The 23,168-nt window shown below is 39.0% G+C and overlaps 1 protein-coding gene across 1 annotated transcript in view; it reads left to right on the top strand.

Moving 5' to 3' along the window:
- LOC121912918 (ectonucleotide pyrophosphatase/phosphodiesterase family member 2) overlaps window positions 1–23,168 on the top strand; it is a 73,276-nt gene that overhangs the window by 29,821 nt on the left and 20,287 nt on the right. The window contains exons 20-24 of the mRNA XM_042435470.1: window positions 2,322–2,461; window positions 6,590–6,731; window positions 7,427–7,504; window positions 10,431–10,563; window positions 12,440–12,593. Coding sequence (XP_042291404.1) covers window positions 2,322–2,461; window positions 6,590–6,731; window positions 7,427–7,504; window positions 10,431–10,563; window positions 12,440–12,593 — 647 coding nt within the window. The remainder of the gene's footprint in view (window positions 1–2,321; window positions 2,462–6,589; window positions 6,732–7,426; window positions 7,505–10,430; window positions 10,564–12,439; window positions 12,594–23,168) is intronic.

Genomic DNA, 23,168 nt, shown 5'->3' with positions numbered 1-23,168 from the left:
ATTGTTTATCTGTCCGGCTGCTGTCTCTACTCTTATCTCTACAGCAGGCAGCTGTTTTCAGAGACAAAGCTCTTAAAAGCCGCTGTACACTACCTGCTCAGCACCAAACGGCAAACAGACACAGTTAGCTGTAGACTAGCTGGTGAACATAGTGGAGCATTTAGCAGCTAAAGAGCCAGATATTTCCCTCAGGAGTTGGTAGAGAGCAAAAACAGAGCTAAAAGAGAGTGAATATTGGACTTACATTCACCAGGTGGACAGAAACACGACTCCAAATGAATAATAATGTTGCTCCGTAACTGCTGGATGTGGAAATAAGCAACTGTTAGCTAACAAGTTTAACATACCAACTTAAAAAGTGATGATACAGACGGGTGACAAATTAAAGGAAAAACCAACATAAAGTGTCTTAGTAAGTTGTTGAACCACCAGAACAGCTTCATTGCACCTTAGCATTGATTCTACAGTCCCTGAACTCTTCTGGAGGGATGAACACCATTCTTCAAAAAGATATTCCCTCATTTGGTGTTTTGATGATGGTGGTGGAGAACGTTGTCTGACACGTCAGTCCAAAATCTCCCATAGGTGTTCAACTGGGTTGAGATGTGGTGACTCTTGCTGACAGTCTGATCACGTCCTGTCACCTGAGAAAGAGCTTCTCTTCTGTTTTTTTGTTGAAGAAAATCACTCAAGTCCTTGTTCAAAGTTTGCTGTGGTGGAAGTGATTTAATAGCATTCTGGAAATGCGGTGAGCTTACTGACCCAGAGCAGAAGGGATGGAAACACTTTATACTGTAAGATCAAACAATTGGTAACCAAAAGGTAGGGAGGTAGGGCATTTGCATACAAGATCAAGGCGGTATAGTAAAGGGGGGGGGGGGGGGGGGGGGGGGCTCTCAGGTAGGTGAAATCAAGGGGGCAAAAACAGGGTGGGGTGCTGCATTCAGACAGGATCAAAAAGGTCAAAATCAGCAGGGGTCAAAGGCAGGAAAGACACACAGTTGGCATCTTGTTGATCAAGGAGTTGTTCCCAGACATCACTTGATTATCAAGTCTCTACCCAAATGTGTATTTTCTTCTTCATTTTCCTTACATATCACACTAATGCACGAGCACCACGGTCATAAAATGTGCACTGTTGACCACAATTTTCTGCCCCTTTATACTGATGTCTTTCCCATAAATCTAAATGCAGATGTCACTTTAGTTACTGTTCCTCTTGAAACACGAGCCAGGTGAACAGTCTTTGTGACTGAAGCTCCTGCCATTCGTGCCCCAACAATAAACCCTCTTTCAAAGTCACTTAGATCTTTTCCTCTTGCCAAAGAGCATGATTGGACGTTAATTGCTTAATTGTACCATGCAGTGCACCTGTGTGGAAGCATCTGCATTCGTTATGTTTCTCCACTCATATATTCAGGTTTTTAGCTGCGACCAGCAGCTCTATAGCTCACTCTGCTGGTTGGTCAGTTGGTCCCATCCTTTGGCCGCCACAGTTTTCACCCAAGGAGGCTGAAAGTATATTTGAATGCATGTTTACGTGGATGTGCATGTGTGTACGTCACCTGTCTGTATGTCAGTGTTTAGTTTAGTTTATTAGGATCCCCATTAGCCGTTACACTAGGCAACAGATACTCTTCCTGGGGTCCACATTGAACACAAAATACATCCAATAAAATCAAGATAAAATGGAAAGAAAATAACAATTTTTTTAAATCATAAAGAAAAAAACAGTAGTAGCGTCATGTTCAGTACTTGTTCATGTGAGTGGCCATGTAGGGCTGAGCACCATATTGACATTTATATAAATCAATCATGATATGAGACTAGATATTGTCTTAGATTTTTGGCATAAGTGTTTTCTTTTCCTGGTTTTAAAGGCTGTGTTACGGTAAAGTGATGTATTTTTCTGAACTTACCAGACTGTTCTAGTTGTTCTATTATTTACCTTTACACACTTAGTCATTATATCCATATTATTTATAATTAGTTATCAAAAAGCTCATTGTGTCATCAATAGTCATCCCTACGACGAGATATATAGTCAAAAATATTGTGACATTTGATTTTTTCCATATTGTCCAGCTCTATGGCAGAGTGGCCAAAAAATCAGTTTCTGCAAGTTTAAAAAGACATTTTATAATCTATAACTTTTATGACCTCTAGTGGTGAACAGTAGGAACTGTAAAAAAACAAAACACAGAGAGAGAAGCTTTACACAGTGTAGAGGCATCTAAGCTGAAACATCTTTCTGTCGGTCAGTGGAAGTAACTGTGTGTGTGTGTGTGTGTGTGTGTGTGTGTGTGTGTTTCTTTATGCAGACAGCACTCATCTGCCGTTTGGTCGTCCAGCCGTGATGTTTGACACTCACTACAGTTTGCTTCATCACGTGGAGTTCATCAGCGGATACAACAAAGAGCTGGCAATGCCTATGTGGACGGCATACACACTGCCACGACAGGTACACACACACACACACACACACACACACATATAAATACTGATACCACATGTCATGTAGTGGCTGCACATTATGAACACTATTTTACACCAACTTGAACATTATGTTCATTTTTTTTTTACAAATTTCTGACTGAAAACTGAAAACTTTAATTTAGTAACTTTAATTTGCACGGTTGCACATTTACATCACTGCCTATTCTTCATTTTTTCACTGATTTTCTTCCAGGCAGTTATTGGTTTTATTCTGTTTCTATTACTATCTTGCATGGAAATGAAAAACTCTTCACTTACTGCTGGAATATTTATTAGTTTACAAGTTTTTTATTCAAGTTGTGCTTTCCTCTGATGCACCTGTTGCATGTTCAGCTGTGCAAAGACTTTATTCACTTTCCATAAGAATTAACTTGAAGAGATTCATGAAATTAACAGTTTCTTATAGTCATTTATCATCTCTGGGTTTTTTTGTGAGGTTACATCCTGTGGATTGATTGATTGATTGATTGAATTGTTTATTTAAGTGACCTTAACCTTTATGGTGCCCAGCCCATATGGGCTTACAAGACACTAGACAAAAATAACCAAGATGGCCACATGACATATCGTAATGTACAGTTACATTTCAGAACATTTAGTTTACATGGAGGAAATGTCCCGTTATGATGGATACAATGTTCTCTGTCTTAGCTGTCAAGCATCTCCTATAAATTTCGCTACAATAAAAAATTCCATATTAAAAATCAGATAACCAAAACAAATCAGGGTTTTTCAATTCTATCTTTTCAAACAAACAATTCCTTAAGTCATTGTACAAAAGGCAATGAAATACAAAATGAAATTCATCATCGACAACACCAAGATCACAAAGAAACGCAGCTGTGAGTTGGGGGACTGTTTTGAGAACTTTCAGTGGTGATGCGTTCAAGGACATTCAAATTTTTTAAAATCTGGTGCACTTTTGATGTAAGATATGACAAAATTCATCAGTGATAGCTTACTGTTTGCTTCTAGATGCAACTTTTCTAGATTTTTTTTTTGTTTGTTGTTAAAGCAGCCTATTAGCTTTTTATTAGTTGTGCAATGTCAGTGCTTCCTTGAACACATCATTAGGCAAAGGAATGCAGGCTTGCAACAGCATTACATCATGTTTACGACAAATTTGACCCAGAAAAAAATAAAGATGGATGACCTGTGATGGATCATCTGTCTGTATTAAGTTTCAAGTGTCAGCACGTTGATTTTAATAGCACACTTAAAATAAAGTCCAATAAACAGCTGCCCGGAACACAATAATACATATATCACTTGATTTGAAACCTTATATACTGAACTGTGGGTCCTGAAAGTTTCTCCGAAAACTGTGACACAATATATCTCACGCTTGTACTAACAACATGACCATATGTTTCCTCACAGCTCTTGACTCTCAGCTTTTCATTTAGTTAAACCAGGCGTCGGCCCACATCAACAACACACTGAACACTACATGTTGTTGTTTGCACTGAGTGACTGTTTGTTTTGTGGCTCGGCGGAACACTGACGAAGCGGCACAAACATGCAAACATAAACACACACACGTCCATCAACACCAATAAACACGCAGACTCACAGAATCTTAGACTTTCAACACGCAGTTTATCAGGTGTTTACAGGAACACGCTGCAGTTTACAAGCCGCAGCTGAATACACGCCATCGTGCATGAACAGCAACAAAAACACACACAGGCATGCAGTATGCGTCAGCACCACTAACACTTCACACTTTATTTTTTTGCTGCAGATGACACAAGAACAAGAATTTTCTTCTTCACTTGTTTTTCTCTTTCTTTACTGTTTGTTTGCTCTCTTCCTCTTCTTCCTCGTCATCTCCCTCTATGTCTTCAAGCAACCTTCTTATGCAGTAAAACTTGAACCAGAGCAACAGATGGTCTGAGCTTGCAGTTAAGAGTCCGGGAATGGTATTTGGTCTCTCTTTAACCTTTGAGAAACATGTCATTATTTTACAAGAGCTCCCTCCTGCACCTTCGTCACAATAGTTTCGCTCTGATGTGTCTGAAACTCTTCTATGGTGAAATCGTGGCATTTCACAGAGCGAATTCCCGCAAGTGGTCGGTATGTGTCTTTTGTCGATGTGGTTGTTAGAGATGATTCAACTGGATGTTTTTGGCTCGTCAGTAAATATCCTGCCTTGACAAACACCATGGAACCACTGTTCCTCCTCCACATACATTTAGGATTTTTACTGATAATCTTGAGGTCTTGTTTAGAAACCAGCTGGACAAACTGGGGGATGGAATGTTACTCAAGACATTTACTCGAGCACTGTACTTAAAGGATGGGTTTATAATTTTTCAAGTTTGTCTTAAACAGTCAGGAGCCAAAATGAAAAGTGAAACATGTTTTTCTTGCTGTAATCATTCCTCCTGTTCATACTGACCATTAGAAGATCCCGTCAGAATGCACTTACACTGGAAGTGATGGGAGACAAAACCCACAGTCCTCCTTCTGTGCAAAAATGCATTTCAAAGTTTATCTGAAGCTAATATGAAGCTTCAGCGTCCAAATGAGTCAAATCAAGTAGATATCTTTCAACGTTACAGTCTTTTTAGTGCCAAAGTTCCTCTTTTTGTTACTATACTTCCACCTGCAGCTCAACAGGGAAACACTGTCCGAGGAAACACAAAGAGGGAATTTGATGCTACAAAAAGACTGTAAATGTGTCAGATATCCACTTGATATGACTAACTCAGACTGCTGAAGCTGAATAGAAGCTTCACAGAGACTTTTAAATGACTGTGTGGACACACTGTGGATTTTGGCCTCCATCACTTCCATTGAAAGCACATTTGAAGGATCTTTTAATATCCAGTATGAACAGGAGGAATGATTACAGCGAGGAAAACCTCTTTCACTGCTCATATGGACACCTGCCTGCTGGTTTAAGACAGACTTGAAAAACTGCATGCCTTTATAACATCCAGATTCGATTACTTTAATGCAGTTTTCTTTGGCCCAGCTATGACAGCAACGAAAACGCAGCTGCCAGAGACCTCACAAGATCTAAGAAGTTGGATCATATCACACATGTCCCGATGTCTTTGCATTGGCTACCAATTCAAGCGAGAGCTGATTTTAAAAAATGGATCGGCTCCTTCGTATATCTCCAGTCTCATTACTCCCATCGTGTCCTTTACGTTACTTAACTGTTCCTCACTTTTAATAAAACATCTTTTGGGGGTAGAACATTTTCCCACCAAGCTCCACATCACTTGGAATAAACTTCCGCTGCACATTTGGGAGGCGAGCTCTGTTAATGTTTTCAAATCTAGTCTCCGTGTGTAATGACCTCTCCTAACTTCACCAGCTGGGAACTGAAGTTGAGTTGATCCTCTGACGAATCTCTTAAAAAGAATCTAAAAAAATAAGATAAATGCTATTTAATCTTTAGATAAAAAGTTGATTTCACTATTTGAATTAAAGTAATATCGACGGCCGAAGAGCAAAACCTCCGATCTGAAAAATGCACTTTTTTGAGAAAACTAAAAAAAACTTGTTTTCTTGTAGAATGCTATTTATTAAGGATACCCAACATATAATACACTGTTTTTGGACTATATTATTATATTATGTGTTATAGATATTAATGCATCGCAAAGTGCAGATAGGAGCTTTTGCACTTGGTGCAAGTTGGAAGAGGTTCTACAAAACGATGCTCTAAATGAAGTTAATGATTAAAATTAAATTAAAAATAAAGTTTGTTTTCAGGTAAAAAGATGTAGTAAATGTAATAGTTACTACATTGTAGTATACTAGGGTCAGAATTCCTTAAATTCAGTGTATTTGCTTCCTCGTCCGCTGGAAATGAATGTTCAGTGATTGTGTAACTCACTCGTGCTGCAGCCTCTCTACACATCCAGGGACTCTACGTTGTGTTTTTGTTTTGTTGTGTGACTTTTCTGTCACAACGAAGGGCGGGATTATCTTGATTATCTCACAGACGGACTGAATATGAGCAAAGCCTTCCTCGTTCTCATCATTCAAAGTGAAATCCGCCAATCAGAAAATTCTGCAGATAGAAGGTTTTGCGCTTTGACCATCGATAACTGAGTTTGTTGTCTGTGTCTCTCAGGAGGACATCACTCCGGTTCCGGAGGTTTCTGCCGGCGCTCAGTGTGTCCGAGTCGACTTCAGAGTCTCCGCTGATCACAGCTTGAGCTGCACCGCCTACAGCCAGAACAACCACCTCACCTACGGCTTCCTCTTCCCCCCAGGTAACCCTGCAGGGCGGACACAGGACGCTCAGTGGAGGAGCCTTTATGTTCTTCACATTAAATGTACATATTGCACATATATAAATAATATCACCTGAAACATAAATCAAATACAGTAAGATATATAACATGCAATAAAATATCCTTATAAATTTGTCAAAAAATGTCAATATCATCAACTTCAATCAGTAGAAAACCACAAAATATTCAGTTTCCAGTGCCATTACTGGTATATTTTAAAATAAGTATACTTTTCATATCTTTATTAAATGACAAAAATCTCACCTTTATTTAGATTTTTTTGTCCAGTTTTAAAGGATGAAGGTCAAGTTTCAGTATTTTAGTTGTTGTTCTGTTCCTCACTGTAAATGATCATTGATCCTGTGAGTTGACTATTTTCATAACTACATATCTTTTCAATGTGAGATCAGTCTATAAAGCTCTTATAATAACTGGGATTTATATAATAATGTGATCAAATTCATTGACAACCAAGTGTTAAACAGCTTTCATTACTGTTAAAAGTTTTTACAGAACAAACTACTAATGATTTGTTGATTGTGCGGCTGTCAAATAAAATAAAATAATGTTTTTATGGCAACATTTCATAAGATTTTTAGCTGCACAGACAAACACAGACTGTAGAGGAAAAGTCTGGATGCTGAGTGTGTTGTGTGTGTGTGTTTTATCGGCAGAGCTGGCGTCGTCTCCTGAGTCCAGATACGACGCTTCGCTCATCACCAACACTGTGCCCATGTACCCGGCCTTCAAGAGTGAGTAACACACTTCACTTCATTTACTTTATCTTTATATCGATCTTTGAGGGGAATCTGGGGCATCAAACTGATAAATTGATGCTTCAGTGAAGAAACATAGTAAAAATTCGAGAATGTGAATAAAACAAATGAACAGAAGTCGGATCAAATAACACTGTAGCTGCTTTTTACTAAATATTAAACCAGAAAACATGAAACCTCCACATTAGATTTTCTTTGCACACTAATCTTTTAAAATGATCTGTGGAAAGATGGCAGCATCATTTAGGAGGTCTCATGTATGAGGAAAACACTGCAGAGTTTCAACAGTGAGAATCAGAGATCGGGACTCATGCAGGAACATTTTCATATTCTTCTCCTGCAACGTAGTCAGATTCAACAAACTCTCTTAATTTCACAACCTTGTATTAAATCTCTGGTTTCAGCCGCATGAACGTCACCTGTTCTTGAGTTTTCATCATTAGCATCATCAACGCTCTTAAAACGTCCATATGAGGCGAACTGTTTCGCTCTGTTTTTGGGCGAGTTTCATTCACAGAAATTTGAGTGAAAAGACAAAATTGAAACCAGCAGACACATGTACCAGTGTCAGGCATCGTATTAGAGGAGCTGAAACTATTAGAAAGCATGAATCCATCAGAGCAGCAGCTGCACTGTGATAGAAATAAAGAGGGAAACGCTTTGACACGAAGTCTTTCTAAATCAGGGGTGTCAAACTCATTTTCACTGAGGGCCAGATGTAACTTTTAAACCCACATTACTCCATCAATCAACCATCAAACTATCCAAGAGAAGAAAGAAAAATAACATAAAACACAAGTTATGACGTTACCTTTCTTCAAAACTGTTTTCTTATAGTTGAGAGGGGCAGAATATTTATAAAACCAACAATTGTGAACTGCTAAGAACATGTGTGACACAATGCCGACGTAGATCGTTCTCTTTGACCACAGACGCCGCCTCATAACACAGAAGACAAACCGGTTTTTCTCCTTGAAGCACAAACATGTTTTCTCCTTCCCGTCTTTCTTGAAACCACCTTCCGTCTGCATCACTTTTTCTCTTTCTGGACATTTTGGGGTCATTATTTATATTTTTCAATTCCACTTGTTGGGATAATCGCATTGATGTGGATACATTACGGTCTAGTGGTGGGATACAGTCACTTTGTGGGTAACATAATCGGCATGCATTGTGGGAAATGTAGCTTTATTGTAGTTTATTTTTATTTTTTCAGACCTTTTTCTCTTGCGGGCCACATAAAATGACATGGCGGGCCACATAAAATAACACCCCTCTCAGTAAACTGGCAGCCATGAGGATGATTATATGAGGAGTCAGTTCATGACCTGTACAAAGGCTCTGGATTTCGTTCATACACAAGAGATAATTCGAAGTACAAGAAAACTAGTAAAGATTTTCTGTAAATCACGTGTTCGTCCCTTTGAAAAACAAATCTGAGTGCTTCTTGCATGAGGCCCTTTGTGTCTGTAAGAAGATTACAAGCTACAACCTTAAATCAAGTTCAACTGTTGCATCTGACTCAACCAAACAAATAGAAAAAGGGATTTGATTTTGATTTGATTTGATTTTTTGATTTGGATTTGAAGGCGTGTTTTTTCTGCGTTATTCAGACGTCAGCGTGTACCAGATTTATTTGTCCCCTCTCTCTTCCTGTACATCAGCCTCATCCAGTCGTGTCACATGACACAAAGGACAGAAACACGGTGATGTCAGGTCTGAGCAAGGACCGCCTGACACCCATTGTTCCTGGAGGGGGGGGGCGGAGAGAGAGAGAGAGAGAGGACTTATCAGGACAAAACAGCCCCCTCTGAAACGCTGTCTCATGCAGATATATGTCATTCATCATCGTCGACAGCGGAACAGAAAGTCTTTGTGGAGACTATTTTGAGGCCAGGGAAGGGATCGGTTTCATTAGAGTTCAGCAGGAAACAGAATGTGTCACAGTTCTTATTTTTATATTTTCAGTCATCCAAAATGACAAAGTTTGACAGTTCAGATCAGGTCAAAGATGTCTTTTAACTGATGTCTTATCAAAATTATACAAACATTTTTATTTTCTAGCTTATTTAAGGATGTTAAATTTGCTTTGGTCGATTCTTTTGAATAATATTTTACTCCTATCAACTTTTTGTTAAACAGCTGTTTTAAAAATGAGTGGATTACATTTATTATTGCATTTAATGGATCACTTAAGCTTTTATTCATATATAGTAATTATGTAGAGCTTTACAAAAGTAAGTTGTTAAATTAGATGTAATAAATCAGAAGTTTAACAATTAATCAATCAATCAAAATCAAAATATCACAACCTGCAAATCTATTTCTTTAACAAATCCAGTGAATGTACATGACTTCATCTGTGAAAGTAAATGTTTACTGACAAAGAGAGAGAGAGAGATGACGCACTTTGTGTACGATAAACTATCGAACTTTATTTATATAGCGTGTCGTGGACAACACGGGTGGTCCGAAGTGCTTAACAGCACACACGGACGGAAACAAAACAAGAACAACGGAGAAAAAACACAACAGATGAAAAGAAAAGAGGAAAATGAAAATAGTTTTTATTTATTTGAAGGATTCTCTGCTTGTTGGCAGAACCTTTTGATTTCTGCAGCTTTTCACAGCCAGTTGTATAATTCTACCTTTAAAATTAATAAATAATGAACAAGTATTTTCTCTTCACAGTGGAAAAACCTTTGAAGCTCAGTGTTGAAATACAGTATTTTATTTACAATTGAATAGTAAATCAATTAAATGTGCAGTGAAACTAAAACGTGAAGATTCAGGTTTGTTTTTCTGCAGAGCCCCAATCATATCTGTGAATGACTGATATCTGATATTTACGCAGAGGCCAGTTAAAAAAAAAATGTCCCTTTGTCTTCTTGTGTGCGTGCAGGAGTGTGGACTTACCTGCAGGGGACGCTGCTGAGACGTTACGCCGAAGAAAACAACGGCATCAACGTTCTCGCTGGACCGATCTTTGACTACAACTACGACGGCCTCCGCGACACCACAGAGAAGATAAAAGAGTAAGACTCAAGAGTTTCCATGGTGGTCAACTGGCAGTTACAGACCATAATACTGCAGCGGTAACAGAACTGGCAGATCCAAAAATGCTTAGTGGAAGGTCTGTTTACAGTTTTCCAGAGCTTTCAGACACATCTTGTGGGCTTCATCAGCCAGAGCAGGAAAACAGGAGCTGGAGAAAGTCATAAAATACAGTAAACAGAGAAATAACAAAAGTTACTTTAAACATTATTATATTGATATTAGAAATTACATCAAATATTTTAAAGTATGTTAAGCTCACTGCAATTTGATTTTTTTATGTTTAAGTGCTTATGAGCTTATATTTTTCATGCAGTCTTACTGAATAATATAACATGTCTCCTGCTGCCTTCATGAACATCAGAATAACAAATTTCAAGTGTTGGATTCAGTCAAAGTTGGTTAAACTAAAGGCATCTTCACGCTGTGCAATTATGGGTTGTCTGCGACCAACGTTGACAATCGTCAGAGAAACGTGGTGAAATCTTTAGTCGTCAGTCCAAAACGGTGTCCTGGATCTGGATCCTGGATCTCACCGAAACTCGTCCACGGATGATCAAATTTGGCGCTTTGGCGACCAAAGACTGAGTCTGCAGCTACGACCCACGTCTACACAAACAAACCAATCAGAATACGACATGAAATGACACAGAACACACCGGCCGACGTGACATCTTGTAAGTGCAGTTATTTGAATAAAGTTTAGGGAGAAACTTAATACGTCCATGACACACACACAAACCAAAACCATGGAGGTGAAATGAAGAAGAAGTTTGTGTGACTTTGCTGCGGACGGATGATGGCGACGTGTCTACGATTCGCCACGCATTCGTCTCACACTCTGACAGCCTCAAACTGACACAGATTGAAAGAAAAAAAACAAGAAAACAAACAAAAAATTAATAGAAACAAAATCACTAAAAAAAGAAAGTAGTCCAAATGATATGATGTCTGCGAAGATTCTCAGTCATCCAGGTCATATTTATCCAGGGACGGTTGAATCGAGAGCAGCTGGACTTGGTTGTTGATACTTGAAGACATTTCATCTCTTCTTCACTTCTAATCTACTGTTGAGGACTCCAAGGTATTTAACCTCTGTGGGGTCGTTATCAAGGTCATTGATACCACTTGATTCATTAGTGGAAGTTTCATTGCTGTCTTTTCATGCCTTCACATCTGGCCTTGTGAAATCTCCAATGACCATCGTTTACACTCGGCCTCGGGTGACTCCAACGACTCTCACGACTGTCGTTACAACAGCCAGAAGCACTAACGAACCAAGTGGTATCAATGACCTTGATAACGACCCCACAGAGGTTAAATACCTGGAATTGAAGAGGCTCCTTGGATGAGAGTCTTTAAATAACTACAACCAAGTCCAGTCGCCCTCGATCGAACCCTCCTTGGACAAATTATATGATATTACAGTAAAACAAAAAGCTTAACAGTTACAGTCAGAGGAGAAATCTGATTAATTATCTTATCTCTCACATCAGATACATCGCAAAGAGGTTCTGAGGTTCTGTTTTGAAATTTTTAGCAACATTTATTATTTTTATCACTGTTCTTCATTAGATGATTTTAAATGTGTTTTTGCAGTACTGCTGTCACTCTAGTTTGTACTAACGATCTTTGGGACAAATTATTGTGATAAACTGTCATTTTTCACTTATTTTGATTGTTTCTTCACAATGTAAAATGTTTGAATCTGTTGAGTGTTTTTAGTTTTGTTGAGACTCCAGACTACAGCTGACCAGGCACATTTAATCTGATATTTTTATTAAATATTAAAACAAACAAAACTTAATTAGCAATAACTGACTGTGACTTAATCAAGCACCTGGTTCATCTGTGCAGGTCCGCGGCCGACGCTCCACCTGTTCCCACACACTTCTACACGGTGGTGACGAGCTGCCAGGAGCTGAACCAGACGGTGGAGGAGTGCGACGGCGCGCTGAAGGTCTTTTCCTTCCTGCTTCCTCACAGACCGGATAATAGTGAGACCTGCAATGTGAGTCCAACCAGCCCCAGCAGGGGTCAGCGTTGTCCCAGCTGTCACCGCATGCTGCATGACAACAGTTCAGTTCAGGCTCTGATACAGTAAGAGCAGAAAGGAGACACACACAGTGAGAAGGTTGTGTGCCAGATTGCTCAGTTTGACCTTTGTCACTGTTGCACTTTGACCCAGCTGAAATTCACCTATGGTGAAACTGTGGCATGTCACAGTGTATTCCCGCAAGAAGCATGAAAGAAAATACGTTTACGTCAGCATGGATAGAAAGGTCACAGTACGTGTTTTTTTATGTTGTTAGGGGAGATGATTCAACTGGTCTCTTTTGAAGCTGCTGCTTGTTTTGGCTCCTCAGCAAATATCCTACGTTGATGAACAACCGCTGTTGCGCCTCCAAATACTTAGAAGGACTTTAACTGATAATCTTGAGGTCATGTTTAGAAATCAACTTGACAAACAGAGAGGTGAGTCTGGAGTCCAAATGAACATTAAACCTGTTTTTCTTGCTGTAATCATTCCTCTTGTTCATACTGACCATTAGAAGATCCCTTCATAATGACCTTACAATGGAAGCTAATATGAAGCTTCAGCGTCCAAATGAGTCAAATCAAGTAGATATCTTTCAACATTACAGTCTTTTTAGTGCCAAAGTCCCTCTTTTTGTTACTATACTTCCACCTGCAGCTCAACAGGGAAACGCAAAGAGGGAATTTGATGCTAAAAAAGACTGTAAATGTGTCAGATATCCACTTGATATGACTAACTCAGACTGTTGAAGCCTCATATAAGCTTCACATCAACTTTTGGCCTCCATCACTTCCATTGAAAGCACATTTGAAGGATCTTTTAATATCCAGTATGAACAGGAGGAATGATTACAGCGAGGAAAACCTCTTTCACTGTTCATATGAACACCTGACTGTTGTTTTAAGACACACTTGAAAAATTGTGAACCTGTCCTTTAAGTACAAATACTCTCATGCACTTTACTTGATTATTTCCATCTCATGCCACTTTATGCTTCTACTCCATTATAATGAATCATTGTAAGTTCGTTCCACTAGATGCCATTAAATTCTACATACTGCTTCCTCCACCACTGGATAAACTGACCAGGAAGATGCAAAAGTTGGGGAAATTTGGGGATTTTTATTTTTTTACTCAACCAGACAGTCTGTCACATGTTTAAGGAGGCTTATTTAGGGTCTTGCATACAAACTCAAAGTGCTTCATGGTACTTTAACAGTAGTGTTATTTTTTTTTGACATTTTTGCTGATTTTGTGGAGCATTAACAACGAAAAGTTGGACTTTGACAAGAAGAAACAAACAAGTGAGTAAAATTGAATGAAATGTTTGAGTTTAAACTAAGATAAACTATCAAATTCAAAATAATTTCGCAACTTTTAATCTATGATATTTGTTAAGTTCAATTGGGTAATTGTTTTGACGTGATGTTATGTCAGAGTTTATAGCTGATACAGGCAGTGACTGTGCCTTGAAAACTGATAAACAAGCATCAGATGACTGTCATTCACCTATGATGCTTAAAACATCATAAACATGAACGTTAATCACAGTAAATAACAGTGGTAATAGTGAGTCACAGTCTCAGTGTAGTCTCAACAAATATGTTGCCAAATGTCAAACAAAGCAGACTTTTGATCTGCAAAGATGATTACTTACAATCAAGTCACCCGCTGTGACTCATAGACAGTCAGCTGGGTCAGAATACAGAAAACAGCTGAAACTGACAGTCACAGTTTCAGTTTAGCATAAAAATAGGTGGTCAGTCAAACCACTGTTTTGGATGGCATTTCTGTCCATTTCCAGTAACTGCAGTTTTACAAGGAAAAAGCCCTATTATGAGTGTAATATCCTCAGTACATATGCTTTGGATAACTTTATAAGTTAGAGAAACACCTTTTCCTCCTCAGGACTGTGATGACACTTATATATGTATGCATGACAACAGTTTTACTGAGGAGCAAAAAAAGCTCATCAAATCATTGCAAATTAAAGGCGTAACAAGAATATTATTAACCTTCAAGAACTACGTTTGTCTACCAAAAATTATATGTGGGTACTTTAAATACAGACTCTCATAAATATTCTTTGATAAGATTCAGATGAACAGAAAAATGTCCAGTCAACAAAACTGATTAAAAAACATATGTAAAAATTACCTGATAAAATATCTCTATTCAAAGTTTACAAAGTGTGACATTGCAACAAGGAATAAGGACAAAATGTGAAAGGTAATGGGAAAACAATTTAGAAGTAATTTCGAAGAGACAGAGTTGGTCTGTTTTTAGTTTTGCAACGTTAATAATTACTTATATTAGAAATACACACATGTAAAGAAATGAAACAAACGAGCAAAGAAAAATGGCAACATACTAATAGCTATATACCTGAAATGAGGGGCAAAAAAGGTAGTTAACTCCACATTGTCAGCACTGTTGTGGATATTTTGAGCACCTCAGTGGAGAAAAGTGGACACGAGCCTTTAATGTCTTAAAGTTGAAAAAGCTTATTGAAGTACTCGATCAAGGAGAACTGCAATAGCGAACTTCAAAGTCATCTGCAAATCGGATGCTTTCTCTTTCCATTCTGCCTCTGAAGGTCTGAGGGTCTTCACAGTGTCAGTTCAGGTCACGTTGCATGGAACATCAGGTCACTGTCAGCACATTTTGGTTTGAATGTCCTCCGAGCTTGGTGACCATGGCGATGCAGATTTACCCTCTATCAGAGAGGTTTCTGCTTTCCTGAAAAACATCACAGACAGCTGGAGTCTCAAGGAGAGGAGAAAATGCCTCCTTCCTGCTTAAGAATTACAGTGTGACCTCAAGGCCCAGGCTTGACCCAGTGTAACCCAATCTGAACCCCTAAAGATGGAAAATTCCATAAAAAAGCACTACATTTATTGAAAGAGCAACGTTTTGTTCATGCAGTAGACCTTTTGTCAGACATTGAACTCACCACTTGTTCATTGGAACTGTAACTTCGGCGGTTTTGTGCATTCATTTGGCGTCTCTGTCTGCCAAAGAAGCTCTGATATAAACTGACTTTTTATCAAAGCTTTGGTCACATTTTAACTTTTGGATCTTGGTTGTTTTTTTTTTTACCATTTTTTACTCTTGATTGGACAAAGGAGTTTAATCATCTGGCGTCTGGATTGTAAATAACAGAGAAACAAACTGAGCACACGCTCATATCGCTTGGCGGCTTGACCCAACTCACTCAGCTTGTTTTTAACATGTAAGCTAGCTAACGGAGCTAGCTAACTTAGCCAACAGTGACTTCAGTTATCAGGGTCAACCCCATCTGTCTGTGTCAGCTGCATCCATCTTTCTTCAAAGATTAGAAAGTTGGAAGGCTGAATCTCTATGCTCTACCAGATCCATGAAGCTGAGAAGCTCATGGACACCATCATCTTCAGGGCAGCACAAACCAACGCATCCTGAGACCCAGAGCCTGATGCCTCTGCTCCCTGTCCTACTGCTGACGCTGCCTCTCCTCCAGTCATCGTTCCAGAGTCCTGTGTCTGGCTCGGAGCTAGACCCAAAGCTCCAGTCAGCTCTATTCCTTCACACCACGAACCCTGGACCCTGATCACTACTCGCAGCACGAGAGGAAAGCTTCCCTTTCATACACTTCCTAACCATGGTATTAAGTCAGATAATAAATGCAACATCCACAGCATGCATGGCTTCCCTCCTCTGGATGGGGAATACCAACCTCCACCTTCAGCTCTCCCGTTGCCTCCGATCCCCCCAGCAGCCATACTGGGACACTCCTCTCACACCAGTGTTTGCCGCCCAAATCCACACTTTACACCAGCACCGTTACCTCTCTTCCAGACCTAATAATTTGAACCAGCTGTCCTCCCACCATGATTGTTAAGCCACCACCAAAGAGTGGATGAATTTCCTCCATCTAAAGCCTGACAAAACAGTTAATTTTCTCCTGGCTATACTTCTGTAATTCCATCTTTAGTTAGTCAAACATTTAGCAGACAGACCTTTAACCAGAACCAGCCATAGGTCCCACATCACCTTTGTTCTTGCTTCCCTCCATTAGCTTCCTGTAAAATTCAGGATCAACCACAAGATCCTGCTGATTACATATAAAGGCATGAGATGACCTCTAGCAGTTCTGACCTCCTCGTTCTTCATTCCACGTCTACAATCTTCAAATCTCGGTCTTTTATCTATCCCTCACGCAAAACAAAAGGTGACCACACATTTGCAGTCTGAAACCCAACTCTGTGGCATCATCTTCCACAATCTATTAGATCTGCTGAATCTTTGGATTGTTTTAAACGGCGCCTAAAAACTCATTTCTACTGCGGGGTATTATATTTTATATTGTAAATTACACTATTTTGTTAATCTTTTTGTTTTAATTTTGCATATGTGTGTGTTTGTGAAGCGCTGTGTAGCTGTGTGTTTTAAAAAAGTGTTATATAAATAAAGCTTTACTTACTTACTTACCACATGAAACATACTTTAAACATACTTTATATTCGAGCTACAGGCTTACATGGACAGACTGTAGTTTAATCATTCAATGTCTCCTATTTGAACTTCTACTGCTGGTAAATATTTGATTTAAAAAAAATGAAAAAGCTGAATAATATTTATATAACTTCATAGCCTACAGTGTTAGAGGCTATTTTGGCGATTTACCTTCAACTTGTTGCAACTGTGCTGCATTTTTTCCTCTTGACTTCCTGTCACACCACCAACAACAATATACTGATTTTTAACAAAAGGTTGCAAGAGATCTATCAGTATTTTTTAGATTTAGTAAATAACTGTAATAAAATAGCACATAAAGTTTCTCTTTTTTCTCTCTCTTTCTCTCTAACTGTCATTTTCTGAATCATATGAAGGCTTATTTGTGGCGTTGTAAATCATCATGATTAACCTCACGAGTTGAAAACAAACATGATCTCCATAAACCAACTTCTTTGTCATACATTATTCACAGTGCTTACTAATATGTGTTGGGAACTACCTTCTTGTCATCGTTCCCAAGATTTTTTGGGACTTATGTTATTCTGTTTATCACTCAGAGTTGGTGTGGGAACATAGTTGTGGCTTTCTTGATTGCTACACAGACCAGATCTGGTTCAAGTCTGTGTAGCAGGCTGTTAACCCAAAGCAAAAACTTGAGGAATCCCATTTTTTTTGCAGGAGGCTGCGTGAGGCTCTGCAAGCATGCATGTTTATACATACACTGCAGATATATACACAGTATATATTAGACTGTAGCTCTATTTTGAGAGAGAACTATTAGCAAAAGGAAAAGGCTTCGTGATGTAAATCTCATGATAGGATGAGTTATTTGAACCTACACAGTCGTCACACTTCATGCTTTAACTCAGCCCACTTGTTTACTGTGTATGGATTTGTTTATAATCTAAGAAGTATCTGTTACATAAACCGGTCTGGCTTTTTCATTTTTCCTTTCATGGCAAAGTCGGTTTTGGAATCTGATATCTGGAAAAGCCTTCCAATTCTTTCTTGTATTTAAAACTCTGACTATGTTTATGAAATTTTATGTCACAACATAGAGCACTGACTTTTTTTCAAGGTTGAAAAAAGGTTCAAGGTAGAATTTGTTGTCATTCCCTCCATATATAATTCTCAGCAAACAGGCAAAACAATACTGTGTTCCCTCAGTGTGCACAATAAGAACAGATACACTAAAAACAGTAAAAAACAGACAACAAGTAATAAGACAAAAAAAAGTGCATAAAAACAACAATAATACCTGCAATAGTCAAAAGAGGCAACATAAAAATGGCAACAGGAACAGCAGAGTCGACTTGGTGAAGAAGCGTTTCTTCCGTCTCGAGGGAATTTGAGGATGCTGGTTGCAGCAGCGGTCTCTCTCGGATCCGGGAATGTGTTCGGGTGAACACAGGCAAAGTCTCGTCTCGTCCGGCGAGGGGAGTCTTCGATGAGGGGAAAAACACGTGCGTGGGGTACCCCCTTTAGTAAGCTGACTCAAAGAGGAACAGGAGTTACCCCTAGCTCAGTGACATGGGAAAGGCGTGTGCTTCAGGGCACGTTCAGTTTTTAAAGGGGCGGTGATGTCACGGCTGCGTCATCAGGATGCTCCACTGTGCAGGAGCGTCTCTGCCAACGAGACTGTATGTTGACTGTTCCCTGCTGAAATGTGAAAATCGCAAAGCATCCTTGGAAATGGAGTTTGCAATGGACTCCCATTGTCTCTAAGCAGCATTTTGGCACTATTCCCTTGTCTCAGGGGAAACAAAGGAACAAGCAACTCGTGGTCAGGCCTCACAGGTTACATGTAGGCCCTCTCTATGTGACCTCATGGTTTGAGGCCCAACAGTAGCTTGTTTTATTGCCCTCAAAGTGGCCAAAAATCAATTCACACTGCTTTAATTTATTCCTTTTTGATTCTCATTTTTCTTGTTTGTTGTTGTTGTTTTGGTGTTTTTTACGTCAGCAGAATCTGTAAGAGATAATGTGTAATTATGTGAGTCAAACTTATATACTCAGAATAAGTTGTTTACCCCTTAGAATCATTTTGGCAGATCGGAACACACTAATCTCTCTCAGATGTGGACCAGAACAACTGCACAGAGACGCTTTGAGGAAGTAGTCTCGATGTGGTCACAAACCAACTCTGGAGCTAGCTGGATGCTAGTAGTATGTTGCATTTGACCAGAAGATTTTCCTTCTTTCTGTTTTGCAACAGCTCCAGACGTACCTGACCAACTTGAGGAGAGAACATTCTCACGTGGCTATTAGTGAGGCATTTTGGTTCACTTTAAGGGCCCTATTTTAACGATCTAAGCGCACGGTCTGAAGCGCATGGTGCAAGTTAATTCAGTTTGTGTCCATATCCACTTTTGCTAGTTTAACGGCGGAAAAAATGGTCGTAGCACCAGGGGCATGGTTCAGAAGGGGTTGTACTTAGTCTCTTAATTAATCATGGGTGTGCTTTGGGCATAACATGCAATAAACCAATCAGAGTGTCATCTCCCATTCCCTTTAAAAGCCAGGTGCACTTGCACCTTTGCGAATTGCCATTATAGTGGTGCGTATGCCAAGTAGTAAGAAGGAACGCTTCTCTGCAGAGGAAACTGATCTGCTCGTGCACAAAGTGAAAGCACACAAACTATAACTGGGCCCCTGCCGACCCTCCCGTGGCCCCAGACCACCAGTTTAAGATTCTGTTCATTCATTTGTTGCAAATTTCTTTTTGTTTGTTTTTTGAAAAAGTTTATTTTTTAATTACAGCATTGGTTTCTTTAAAATCGTTTTGTTCAGTCATGGAGTAAAAGGTAAAATTAGCGGGGTTTTAATTGCTGAAAGTATGGAAACCTGATCACTGTACTCTCAGAAATGTTAAAGAATATTTTTTAAATCTTGTTCAGAAATTAAATCATTAATTTTAATCATGTAAAGAATCATCATACACAGTTATCAGGACTTGATCAGCTCTCCAAGGTGCTGATCCTGCTGCTGGCAGCAGCTAGGAGCTGTCCAGAGTTCTGTCCTTCTTTAGTTTAATCATTGTTTTCACCTCATTTATTTCCTCATGTGTTCCTCATGTCCTCATGTATTGTTGCAGCTTGAAAGTTGATCCGTATCTGATCCGTTGTTGATATCCGTTTGCTGGGACCCTGCAGACACCCTCAACCTGACGGGTCTGTTTAAATACCTCTTATTTTGTTTCATCTGTCTTTGCTACAGTTAGCTAATTCTGATAAATATTAGGACTAACCATTATGACATGTATTTTTTAAAATATGTTGATGTACACAATAATAATCTGTCACATTGTAATCCTTTTATTTGTAATCTTTTGCATGTTTGTACGCTGCTGTACATTCATGTGTGTGTAACAAGCAGAGTGTGGGCGCGTTATGCACCCGCCAGTGGGAAAATGACAACTGTGTCGATCTTAAACTAGCGAAGACACTTGTCAAGACCTGTAGCAAAGGGCCCTAAATATTTTCTGTGTGAAAAGAAACTGAGCCAATGGGAAAACGCAACAAGTTTTTCAAACTCATCCACTGATTCGCACCAGAGCAAACAAATTATAGGTTTTGAAATTGCAACTCCCTTTCCATTCGTCCAGCATTATTTCAGTACAGATATTTTACGATCCCAATTTTGGGATCCAATTATGCTATTATCCTGTTTAACGTAGCATGAATCTCTCAACTGATGTATGTCCACTTATTTTGTCAAAGAAAGACAGTAGAATGTGACTCTAGAACATTGTAGGCAGATAATTTTCTGTGGGATTACGATAATTTTGTTCAGAGTTCCCCTTTTGGTTCGCATGGAAAATTTCAGAGTTTGATTAACTGACCTTGTCGAGTGAATGAGTCATATCTGTGAGGTGGTCCCATCGATACAAAACAGGTCAAAACAGGGATGATTTTATTTATGATGTTGACTCAGCGATAATCAGAATATTATGATTTGTCCTAAATGAGTCATGACTTTTGATCAAACTCATGAGGCCGTCTGTACACACTGTACCAGGCCAGCTGCAGACGAGAATAGCCGTTCAGTTCATGTTTAAGAAACGCCCAAACATTCCTTTTTAATTATGACTTTGTGCAGTGTCGCTGACTGTTTTGGCTTCTTCTTGCTTACCCCAGAAAACCCCGGTATTCAGTTGGTTGCAATCCACAACCTCAGAGCTAGATGACGCTGAATCTTACACACTGGTCCTCTAAGCCGGGGGTTCCCGACTGGTCTCACCCTGGGACCCACATTTTCCCATGGTCATTAAGTCGAGACCCACTTTTATAGAATTCAAACCAAGCAAATATACGTGTGTTTTTTTGAAAACACACGTATGTCATCTTTTTTTTTTTTTTAACATAAATACATATATTTACATGTACAAAGTGAATTTCAGAGCACGTTATTAAGAAACTGAGAAGGACCATGACAACTGCATGTACACTAAAATAAATATCAAAACTGCACAAAATAAATAAAGCCACAAAATGAGATATTTTCACTTATATACTTATATCCCTCCATCAAAGCTAAAACAGCTAGAATGTGCAATTGCTTCTTTCCACAAGCCATAAGACTCATAAACAGTCAAGCACCTTAAACCTGTACATGCAAAAAAAAAAGCACTTCACTACATATTACACACTGAGGTTTCTGTCCCTTTTTATCCTCAATGTATGAAAATCCACATTTTAAATACTCCAGGTCATATTTGCGCTTCAACATCTTGCCTCTGAACATCAACACAAACTTAAAGTGAACGTCAATCAAATGATGGTTACGACGCGAGACTGCTGCATGTCTCTGATGTATGCCTGTCAAAAAATGTTTTTTTTGACAGGCATACATCACAGAGTAAAGTACAAATAAATTGTATGATACACATGTATTATCTACTCTTTGAGAGCAACTTTCTACGGTTCAACTCTAAACTCTTTAACCTTTAGATGAGGTCAACCAAGGTTAGGCTTCCCCTTCTCCTGTCGTGAGAATGGCACTGATGGGAATCTCCTGATGTTGCCTCAACGTCAGCGCTGCAGCATGTTAAGGCATGACCTTCCAATGTGAGTGAGTCACTCTGAGAATATACCGAGCTGCAAGCATTTATTTGGATTTGGATTAGGATGTCAAAATTAAATCTGTAGATCCAAGGAGGATAATCAGGGTTCCAACAGTAGTTTTCCACAGTAGTGAAATGATCTCCATAAACAAACTTCTTCATCATACATTATTCACAGTGCTTACTAATATGTGTTGGGAACCATTCACACAAAAACTACCTTCTTGTCAACGTTCCTGAGATTTTTTGGGACTTATGTCATTCTGTTTATGACTCACGTGTGTAGTTTCAGCTTTCTTGATTGCTACACAGACCAGATCTGTTTCAGGTCTGTGTAGCAGGCTGTTAACCCAAAGCAAAAACTTGAGGAATCCCATTCAATGTCTCCTATTTGAACTTCTGCTGCTGGTAAATATTTCATTTAAAGAAAATGAAAAAGCTGAATAATATTTATATAACTTCATAGCCTATAGTGTTAGAGGCTATTTTGGCGATATTTACCTTCAACTTGTTGCAGCTGTGCTGCATTTTTTCCTCTTGACTTCCTGTCACACCACCAACAACAATATACTGATTTTTAACAAAAGGTTGCAAGAGATCTATCAGTATTTTTTTTTAGATTTAGTAAATAACTGTAATAAAATAGCACATAAAGTTTCTCTTTTTTCTCTCTCTTTCTCTCTAACTGTCATTTTCTGAATCATATGAAGGCTTATTTGTGGCGTTGTAAATCATCATGATTAACCTCACGAGTTGAATGTGTTGGGAACCATTCACACTAAATCTACCTTCTTGTCAACGTTCCCGAGATTTTTTGGTTATTCTGTTTATCACTCAGAGTTGGTGTGGGAACATAGTTGTGGCTTTCTTGACTGCTACACAGACCAGATCTGGTTCAAGTCTGTGTAGCAGGCTGTTAACCCAAAGCAAAAACTTGAGGAATCCCATTTTTTTTGCAGGAGGCTGCGTGAGGCTCTGCAAGCATGCATGTT

The sequence above is a fragment of the Thunnus maccoyii genome, chromosome 15 (genome assembly GCF_910596095.1).
Source record: "Thunnus maccoyii chromosome 15, fThuMac1.1, whole genome shotgun sequence".
Taxonomy (NCBI): domain Eukaryota; kingdom Metazoa; phylum Chordata; class Actinopteri; order Scombriformes; family Scombridae; genus Thunnus; species Thunnus maccoyii.
The sequence above is the reverse complement of the archived record's forward strand: the minus strand, read 5'-3'. Positions and strand labels throughout refer to the sequence as shown.